The sequence below is a fragment of the Condylostylus longicornis genome, unplaced genomic scaffold, assembly GCF_029603195.1.
Source record: "Condylostylus longicornis isolate FDR11 unplaced genomic scaffold, ASM2960319v2 ptg000759l, whole genome shotgun sequence".
NCBI lineage: Eukaryota > Metazoa > Arthropoda > Insecta > Diptera > Dolichopodidae > Condylostylus > Condylostylus longicornis.
Window position 1 is genome coordinate 6,231 of NW_026578705.1, and position 9,665 is coordinate 15,895.

At 44.4% G+C, this 9,665-nt stretch overlaps 3 protein-coding genes across 3 annotated transcripts; 1 reads left to right on the forward strand and 2 right to left on the reverse strand.

Moving 5' to 3' along the window:
• Nucleotides 1–400: 400 nt before the first annotated feature.
• Nucleotides 401–1,387, reverse strand: LOC129618198 (uncharacterized). Its single transcript, XM_055533010.1, has one exon. It carries the CDS (start codon nt 1,385–1,387, stop codon nt 401–403), a length of 987 nt encoding a protein of 328 aa, XP_055388985.1.
• Nucleotides 1,388–4,241: 2,854 nt separating this feature from the next.
• LOC129618199 (programmed cell death protein 5-like) lies at nt 4,242–4,864 on the reverse strand. Its single transcript, XM_055533011.1, has 3 exons — nt 4,707–4,864; nt 4,352–4,547; nt 4,242–4,289 (listed from the first exon to the last, which is right to left on the reverse strand). The coding sequence occupies exons 1-3, from the start codon at nt 4,862–4,864 to the stop codon at nt 4,242–4,244; spliced, it is 402 nt and encodes a 133-aa protein (XP_055388986.1).
• Nucleotides 4,865–7,167: 2,303 nt separating this feature from the next.
• LOC129618200 (uncharacterized) lies at nt 7,168–9,469 on the forward strand (the record flags this gene model as incomplete). Its single annotated transcript, XM_055533013.1, has 5 exons — nt 7,168–7,768; nt 7,820–8,139; nt 8,422–8,528; nt 8,581–8,796; nt 9,268–9,469. Coding segments are annotated over exons 1-5 (1,446 nt in total), but the record flags the coding sequence as incomplete, so codon positions are not given.
• Nucleotides 9,470–9,665: the final 196 nt, after the last annotated feature.

A 9,665-nucleotide genomic window follows, 5' to 3' on the forward strand; every position in this document is an offset into this window, starting at 1 on the left:
ATATCTTCATCCATATATCTTCATCATCCATATATCTTCATCATCGTCTTTATTCCCATACCTTCATCACCTCTTCGTTCTGTTAGATTAAAGCGATGCGCGATGAAGTGGTTGCTCGACAATCCACTGACCTCCATTTCGTCTTAGAGCCTCCTCTCAGTCTCCGCTATTTCGGCGCCACAGTAGTTTCAAACAATAATTGAGATTTCCGTGAAGTTGTTGTTTTCATTACAAAAGCTTTTGAGAGTTTGCTTCCGAGAATTGAAAACGTCTTCAGAAATAAAAGGCATCTTCACCCACCACATCTGTTGCATCTGAATGGTTTCAATTGGTGTTTGTGTCTTTCACCCCACAGATATTTCGCTGATGATGCAACCACATAAAAACTAGCGGGAGGTGATCACTCTTGAGCTTCATTTGGTTCCGTTTTTACTGTTAAAACTTGCAAACCAAATCGATGAAGTGCTTGAGACAATTGACTGCGCTTCGAAACAGATTGATCAAATTCTACAGACGGCAAACTTTCTGGTGATGATGGAGGTCCTTGCTCTGCTCCATCCTCTGTAGACTGATGCATGGGATCAGAAGACAACACACTGGAGGCTGGCTTGTTCTTCGCGGCAGCAGATCTTCGTTTGCGAGGCCTGGGAGCCATTTCCTTATCACCAGGTACTTTCTCTCTAACAGCTTGTCGTTGCCTCCGTCGATCATTTCCCGTTTCTGGTGTATGCGTATTCTCGACAGCACTGTTTGTCTCCGATGCTTCAGGCGAACTCCATCGCAAACGACAATTTCTAACAAGCTCTTCTTCTGGTTTCTCTTTTTCGCCTTCCTCTCCCACTGCATTAATCCCTTCAGATGTGTTCAATCCCTCAATATGATTTTTCTCCAATTCAGCTCTTGCTATCGATCTTGTAATTCTAAGCGGGGATGATATTTCTTCTGCGTTTCCTTGCACCGTCTTCTTCTCTTGAATTTCTTCATCACGAGTCTCACAACTTCCTCTTGTTTTGTTGTTTTCTTGAACTTGGGGTTTTTTCAACCAAGCACGAATAAACTCACAAGATGAATCCATACTGTTGCCACTCATTTCTGAAACAATTTTTCTTCTCTTCTTCTTCTGTTGGTCGATCTCTGTGTGGTTCGATCCATCTGTAGACTTCCTTCCCATTTCGACACCATCCGACATTGAACTCTGATCCTCACGGGTAGTCTCGCATTCATTCTCAATCATCTGTTTCCTTCGCTTTTTGGCGCACCGTTTCTCAGTCAATTTCTCATCAATAGATTTTTTGTTGGCCTGCGCCATTTGACTTCCCATCGTTCTTTCCTTTACGAGACACGAGCTTTCGATTTCGGCCGGAGAGGTGTTTTCTGTCAGAAACATGTTTATCAGTGAGAGAAGCTACTGAATTTCTCACGATGATTTTCGCTGCAATTCGCAAATTCAAGAACAGTCGATGCGAAATCGCCAACCACAGGGGAGCAGACAACAACAGCGGTCCCTAGTAGTAGCAATTATGAAGACAGAGACAGAGAAGAGACGCCTACCACACGAGCTTTCTTGGATGTTTAGTTTCAACGTGATGTCATCAAGATTTGTTAAGAGAACAGGGACGCGACGTGATGCAGAGATGGAAATCAGGACAGCGTGGATAATTGCACGACGGTAATCAAACAGGGTAGGCTGAGTGGAATTAAAGATGATTAACGAGCATGCTGCAGTTTCCATCGCATGAGATCCACAAAACATCAATTGATCCTCGTTATAAAGAACGCAATCAGGAATTGCATGAATGAGACCGACGCTCCGAACATAAACGGTAAGATCTGGAGTGAAGACTTTCATAATCGGATCAACGATGGATTGCACACGCTGAGCAACACAAACACGGAAAAAAATCGTAAATTAAAAAATCGTTGAACTGAAACTCGTAGAAACGTCTCGATGAAGCTTCTATGCAACTCACAGAACTAAGGGATTGTCTTTTATTATTGTTGGTCGTTAAAGAACTGCACTGCGAGACTCCGAACGTTGACGGGCGGCTCGGGGAAAGTCCTGGTGGTTCGGGTCCTTCGCCAAAACCAGAAAAGTGTCGGAATTTCAAATAAAGGGATGAGGATTGCGCGATTGCATCAGCCGAAAGAATTGGGACTTGCTGTAGTGCAGATTGATCGTTGCAATCAAAGCCGGAACCGACAGATTCTCCCTGAGTCCTTCGCGTGTCGCTTTGAAGACGATTTAGATACGAATTCAAGTCAAATTGCTGATGTAATGCGTTTGTGTGACGTCCCAATATTGAGGAGTGATGTCCCAATGGGACAGGATGCTGTCCCAATCGGCTTCCGTTCACATAATCATTCGAGTTCATTTCTTGGTGCCTCAGTGGAGAAAATCCCAGTCGGGTGTCTATTCCCATTTGATAGGGAGATTCTTCTTCTTCTATTCTGTGAAAGACTTGGCTGGAATGAGGATGGGAATAGAAAGAAGGAAATTGAAATCTCTCTCCTGTAGTGACGGAATTTCTTCTAGAAGTCTTTCGGGCAGTCCAATCGTTGGAATTATCAGAATGAAAAGTTGGAGCAAAGAGAGGTTCATTCACTCGAGTGCCACGATGCTGGAATGAATCTGAAAGACTTTGATGTCTTGTTTGAATGTCTGTATCCATTTGGATTAAAGTATCTCCCTGCATGAGATGTCCTGGATAGTTCAACTGTGGGATGCTCGATGTCCCTTGATGATTCACTCTCGTCTCTTTTCTCTTTGATGGTTCTGCATGCTTGCGGGAATTCAAGGGACTTATATTGCTGTTACTGATCACCCATCGTTTAAAGTCGTCATCAATATGTCCACAGTGGGATCCTTCACCTCCATCGTATGTTCTTCGACTGCGTTTATCTTGATGAACATTTTCATGACCCGAATCCCTCGATGATGATTCGTCATCTACAACATCGTCCACTCTCTATCGGAGACTTCCTTCGATGTCGTGAGGATCGTGGAGTCCTTCGGCGCGATGTTCGCATATTATCATTCTATTGGACCTGATCTGAACTTCAGCCGGTGAATCCTGTTCTCTATGTCTCCTATGGTTGAGCCCTTCTGGGTTCGCGCCCTACCGGTCTTCTTAGAATCAACTGTATTCTGGTTATATCTCAATTATGTCGGTCTTGCAATTCGATATGTCATCGAGACCCCTCTTCTCCCTTCATCATCGTGGGATCCCACACTGAAAACTCTTTACATGTTCATTCTTAGTCGATTATGTTTGGAGACGTTTTCTCTGCGTCGGTTCGTCTAATATATTAACAGAATTCTAACAAATGCCATTCAGGGAATTGTATTGATCCTGGCGCTCCTCTCATGCTCATCGCACAAGGAAAGAGTCGTGGAAGTACGCCGGAACATCGTTCCAATAATCTTCTTTTTGAAACTCTCTCTTCCTTCAGACTTCTTTCCAGTTGCGGTTGGTTGCGTCTCGTCAGGCGTGGTCTGCTTCTTGGTGAGCGAAGCAATTTCCGGATACTCAAAGTCGATTGGATACGCGGTTTGGCAAAGAAGCCGCGGACTGTTGTTTTGTTTTCTGATCGAATTTCTATTTGATTTCGCTCATCAAGCGAGAAACGCGGCTTGGACGATTGTCGACGGACGTCTGAAGCGATTAGCCCGCCTTGAGTCCAAATTGGCGATACCGAAGGCAGGAGAGAAGAAGAAGGAAATCAAGGAGTCAATCCGGCGAGTGGAGGTTTGGTCGCCCTCATCTGTTCTTAATATTCGTTCGCGTGGCATTCACGCAACTGCCTCGTTCATTACAGCTTCAATTGTTGCTTTGGGATCAAATTTCACCAAGGGGGGGCCAATGTTGAACTTCACGTACACAGCAATGGCTGCGTTGGCGCATAAGGATTGGAGTCTGTTGGTTGTTTTGGGAACTGCCAATCTTCTCGCCGCCTATTTGGCTGGATTGTATGTGAAAATCGATGTCGAAGCAACACCAATAGAAGAGATTATCGGTGTCCCAAAAGGAATGCTTTCCCCGACAATTACTGATCAAACATTCAAGGATGATGAATCTGATGGAGAGGAGCCAAAAAAGACAAAATAAATTGAATCTACCAGGCAATGTCCCAATATCAAGATGCTGATGGTGTGAGTCCCAAGTCAATTTTCGAATCGAAAGCAGAAGAGTTTGTGCGTTGATAAACAAAAATGGGATCACGCGTTCAAGGGAGACAAATTCTCAGAAATCATCATCTTCATCGTCAGACCCGAATTTTTTTCTACGAAACTGAAACAAAGAAAAATCATCAGAATTGTTGAAGGAAAAAGCCTACCTGGATTTTTTCCTGCCCCACTTCCTTTTCCTGAAGCTTCACTCATTTTCTCTAAAACGCCACGAACTGTTTCTTCATCAATCTGCCCACGTTGAGCAGCACCACCCCGAATAAGCTGAGTGGAGACATGGCCACAGTTTTGAATCCTTCCTCTTACCTGAAGAAGATAGTTCTCGGCTGCTTTCGCCTTCTCTGGTTTGACGAGAGCCACTCTGCGCACTGAGAAATCGTGAATTAAAATATGAATTAAAATGAACTCACATCGTTCTAGAGCTTCTGGCTCAAGATGCGTTTTCAGAACGGCGTTTCTCTGCTCTTCTATTGCTCTGATCAAACCAGTTGTCCCCACAACGCGAATGAATCTCTCTTACTGTTTTTGTGCCTCCATTTGCTCGTTCATCGCGGTTTGCTGTAACACCCCCAAAGTGCATTCGTTCACATACGACTGACTTACCTGCCCTTGTTGTTGCTGCATTTGTGCCATTGAAAGCGCACGCAAATCGGCAGCTTGCCGTTCCTGGGGATTCATCCCGCTACCCTTAATTTTCTGATCAGCAGTTTGACCTGGGAACCTTTTTTGCAGGCCTATAAGAAGTGGCTTTTGAAGTGAGGGAGTGTGTAAGACGAGTAGAGATAATATTTGCTAAGATTTTGCATCTCTATCGCCCCCTTTGGATACAAACAGTACCGTTCCTGCTAAGTTCAATGTAAGAATGGGAAATTCACAGCCGCAACCTCAACCTCAATTAATAGCCCGTCCATACGATGCGGCGTGCAAACATATTGACCAGACTCTCCCAACAACTATCGTTTCATCTTCGCAAAGACCAGTAACTGAACCCTCAAAGGGCTTGGATGGTGAAAGTGGCGATCTCAGAAGGCACGGTCGAGGCTGCTGCTTCTCTCCGACGCGGAGAGACATTTCATCGTCAATAGCTGAGCGAAGAGGTTCATTCTGGGATTATGGAGAATACATGCCGGACGAGGATATCTGCAATGAGAGCACGACAGATGGGGAAAAGATCGGACAATCCGTCTGGAGAAGAACTTTCGAGTACAGCTTTCACTCAGTCCGAAAAAAGATTAGAAAAAGGAGATGAAACCGGAATGAGTGAAATAATTAAATCAATTAAAAGTCGAAGTCAAGCGAAAATACTAGTCCATGGCGCAACACAAAATCACCATCCCTTTTTGGAACCCCAAATTCTGAACTCTTTCCTTCCTTTTGTGATGGATGCGACTCTGCCGAAGTGTTTGTCCGTCTGTCCGCACTGGCTGATATCCATTTACGGACATCTGCGGCGCCAGTGCGAACCCATTTTAGACGCCTTCCGTGCTGCGTATTGTCAAGACGGTCATCTTGAGTACGAATCAGCGACGTTGAACATCCAACCCATCTTCACAGCAGAACCATCAGCAGTGCGAATCGATCTTCTTATCTACTGCAAAGTGAGTCGTTCTCAGTGAACACACGCATCTTCTCGTTGTTTCAGGTTTTATCTCGATGTCAAAATCAATGCACACAGATCGGATATTCGTTCAGCTATGGAACACGCCCTACTCCTCCCATCATTCCAACCGTCGTCACGCCGAGAAATGTGAAACCAAGACGCCGTCAATGCTATCGTGGATTCAGCGATAGTGGCATTGAACAAAGCTCTGATTCAAGCTCAGAATCCGACTATTGTAACGGTGATCCTCTGGCCTCAACGCGGTTGGCGCCTGAACCGGTTGAACCCCCTAGCCCCGGGGCTGGAACAATTATTTCACCCACAGCAAGCAGTTTTAGCGCGAAACCCCTTCAGCGGGAGTATCAGGCGCAATTTAGGTGAATATTGACGCGTCGTGCAAAAAGTATTTCCTTTCTTCCGGAATTGTAGATTTGAAACCCTGAGGAAAGGAAAACGCCACATCTGGATACAAAGGGACATGTGCCGATTCCATGGCGACGAATTGATGGTCGCATCGATGCCAAATGTCCCAATTATATGTGTGGATGATTATATAGAGATTCCTGTGAATCTTGCAAATGCGTTCGGTCTCGTGGATAAGAATTCAATTTCGTGGATGCCACTCGAATTTGTCAATGAGCCGTATCGTTCATTTGGACAACACTGCGAACTAGAGCGTCCCACCCAACTATGGTAAAGAACAAGGAATCATCAACGCTTCAGTCTTGTTCATTACAGGATGAATTTAGATCAATTTCAACCAACAACAAGTGAACGACTACAGAATAATGGTAAGGATTAATTTCTCTCAAATCTCTCTCTCACTCTCTTCCTCCACACATACTCTCTCATTCATCTAGATCCCTGTAAGCTTGTTCTTCATTCCCTTCCTCCATTCCCACATTCCTTCATCATTCATTTTTATCGCAGATCATTTCGGTCCTCAATGGAAACACCAGAAGACAGAATTCACTGGAATAGATATTATTCTCTCACGATCACATTTTATCGCTGGAGAGCTTGGTATGATCTAGTCCCAAATTCTAGTCCGCAAACGATGACCCCATTTCAGGAGAAGTTCCCAACGCTAAAAGGTGGTTGGGACTCGAAGCGTGCGTTCGTCCCTCTTCGCTTCCAATTGTTTGCGCTTTGCCAAGATTGGGACTTCAGCATGATCGATTCTCAATGAAGCATTTCCGCCAAGTATGAATGAATAAGCTGCGGTCCATGACGAACCTCTCTTTGTGATCAGGGAGATCAAATAACCCTCTACGTTAGCCAGGGAGGGGGTGTCTTGATTTGATCATGTCTTGATTGTTTGCACTTGTATTTCTGTTAAATACTGCTTGAATTGGACCACCTGTCGCGGACCTGACACGTTATGGGGGCTACGAAGAGACGCGCACCTTCCAAGTCCGCGCACAAGCCTCCAGTGAAAAGAAGGGCCGTTCTGCGAGAAGCAGAGAATGAGGCGGCGACATCGAAACAGTCGAGCAAGAACCTTGAACGGGAAGACGAACAGTTTGAAGACTATTTGAAAAAATTGCCAGTCGCACAGCAAAAAGCCTTCGCCGTGGACTTAATTGATAGTGATGGAAGTGATAGGGACGTTGTGGATGGTGAAAAAGAAGTGGTGGAAAATGTGGGGGACGATGATGATGAAGCGAAGCATGAAAAAGAGCTTGAAGAATTGAAGACTGCAGATCCTGAATTTTATCAATTTCTACTGGAAAATGATCGACAATTATTGGAGTTTGGGAAAGAGCTTGATGAAACACCGGACGAACAAGATGATGATAAGGAGCAACAAGAGGATAAAACATCTTTCATGGGATCGAAACTTACGATTGATCGATTTGAAGCAATTTTTAGAAATGCGAAAGAGTCGGAATCGACGCGTAGTTTAACTCTTTTGTTGGCTGCGTATAGAGGAGTCATTCGATCAATCACTCGAATGGAGGAGACTGAAGATAATGGAAAGCGTTTAGATCCGAAAGTGGGGAAAAAAAATTTCAAACAAAAGGAAATAAAAGTTAAAGAAGAGAAGAAAAAACATCCGATGACTCCCGCAAAATTGCTTTTCCATCTGGACGTGGAAGATGAAGATGATGAAGCCTTCGAAGTGTTCAATGAAGTCGTGTCGTCAGTAGCTCAGCATATTGGGACAATGCTGGAGGTGCGACTTCCATCAGTAGAATCGAGTAGAGAAGACATACGAATTGTGTTTCCACCACCTGGAAGTATCAAGACTGTATTTGTGACACTCATCAATCAATTTTGGATCGATACTACGCTTCTATTGAAGTACTACCAGGGAAAGGTAACAGCAGAAGGGGTACAGGAATCGAAACAAGTAAGGGGTCTCTTCATGAACAGTTGACTCGACGTGTGTTCGCAGATCGTTCTTTCTCATCTTGCTTCCTCTTCGGTGCTGCGATGGCTTGTCTGTTTGCCTGAAACTGGTCGAGCTCAGTTTGTTTCGTCCTTGATTCCGCTCTTGTTGGAATCTGTCAAGTCCCAACCAAACAATTTCGGGTGTCCTACTGCAGCGTTTGCTGTGCTTCATAAACTTGTGGGCCTTCTTGGAGAACCCAAGTTCCATACAATTTGTCTCAAATTACGTCGAAAAAACAAGAGTGACAAAATGACTCCCACTGAGTTAAACGATACGGTCGAAGAATCTCAACAATCGGTAATGAGCGAGTGCTATCGTGCATTTATGCTTGTGGTCAAGCGACGCGGGTGAGGGTAATAACTCATTTCTTTGAAGACCTCATTTCTTATTCTCTATCAGATACTCATGGGCTGTTGCGCCTGGTTATCAGTTCATTTTAAATTGCCTGAGTGAATTGTTACGCAGTGTTCGGTCTTCTGTTGCTTATCGCGTCATCTTTTTGGTCGTTCGTCAATTATCTTTGATTGCGAGAAATGCTTTAATTGCGCGCTCTCAACAGCGAATGGGGCTTCAAGGAGCATCCGCTGATGCAGCCGTTAAAGTTCGGTCTAAGCGGTAAGAGCACGTGTTAATAAAGCAGAAGAGATTTGAAAGCTTCTACGTCTGATTTTGCTGGCCCTCAGAGTCGACGAAACAGAGAGGAAATTGTTCAGCTGGTCGTTTGTGATGGCTGCAAGGTTTTTGGTTCAAGCTATATCGTCCGTTGGAGGGCAACTGATGGAGCTTGCCTTCCCTCTATCGACTGCACTTACTGCCGCAGTCAAATCTGAGCTTAATACGTCTGTAAGCGTCCCTTTTAGTCTTAAAGGCGCTCATGTTTGTTTCACTTGTATCTATTTGTTCATATTTCTGTTTATTTTGTTTATGTTTGTTTCGTTCGTGTTTATTTTTTATAGAATCGGATTCCATTTGTTCTTCATTGTCTTCAATTGCAATGCGATCTTATGAATCGCTTGGAGCGTTTAATTCCTCTAGGGTCTCATTTAATCGCATTAGGAAACACACTTTTGCCTCATTATGAAAAAGTTTGCCGCCCTCTGCCTCGGATGAAAAACGGTTCGACGAAGCAGAAGAAGCGTTTGAACAACGCGACGCATGTGGGGAAATAAGAATGCCCGAGTTCAGCAGAAGGGACCTAGTGGAATTGCTGCGAAAAACGAGGGTTCAGAAACCACCCGATACCGATTTGGTTGTTCGCTTATCAGACGCTCAGGTCGAAATGCCTCAAGTGAGTGATTTGTCCATGGAGTATTATTTATCTCTTTTTGCTTGCATAGGTTGCTGAACAAATCATCTCAAGGTGGCTTGATATTGTCATCGATTGCATGGGCTCGCTTTCAAGACACCCATCGTTTCCAGAAGCGTCAATTCCTTTGATTTTCCATTTGAAAAAACTCTCCAAGTGTCGAGTACGTTTTTCAGTT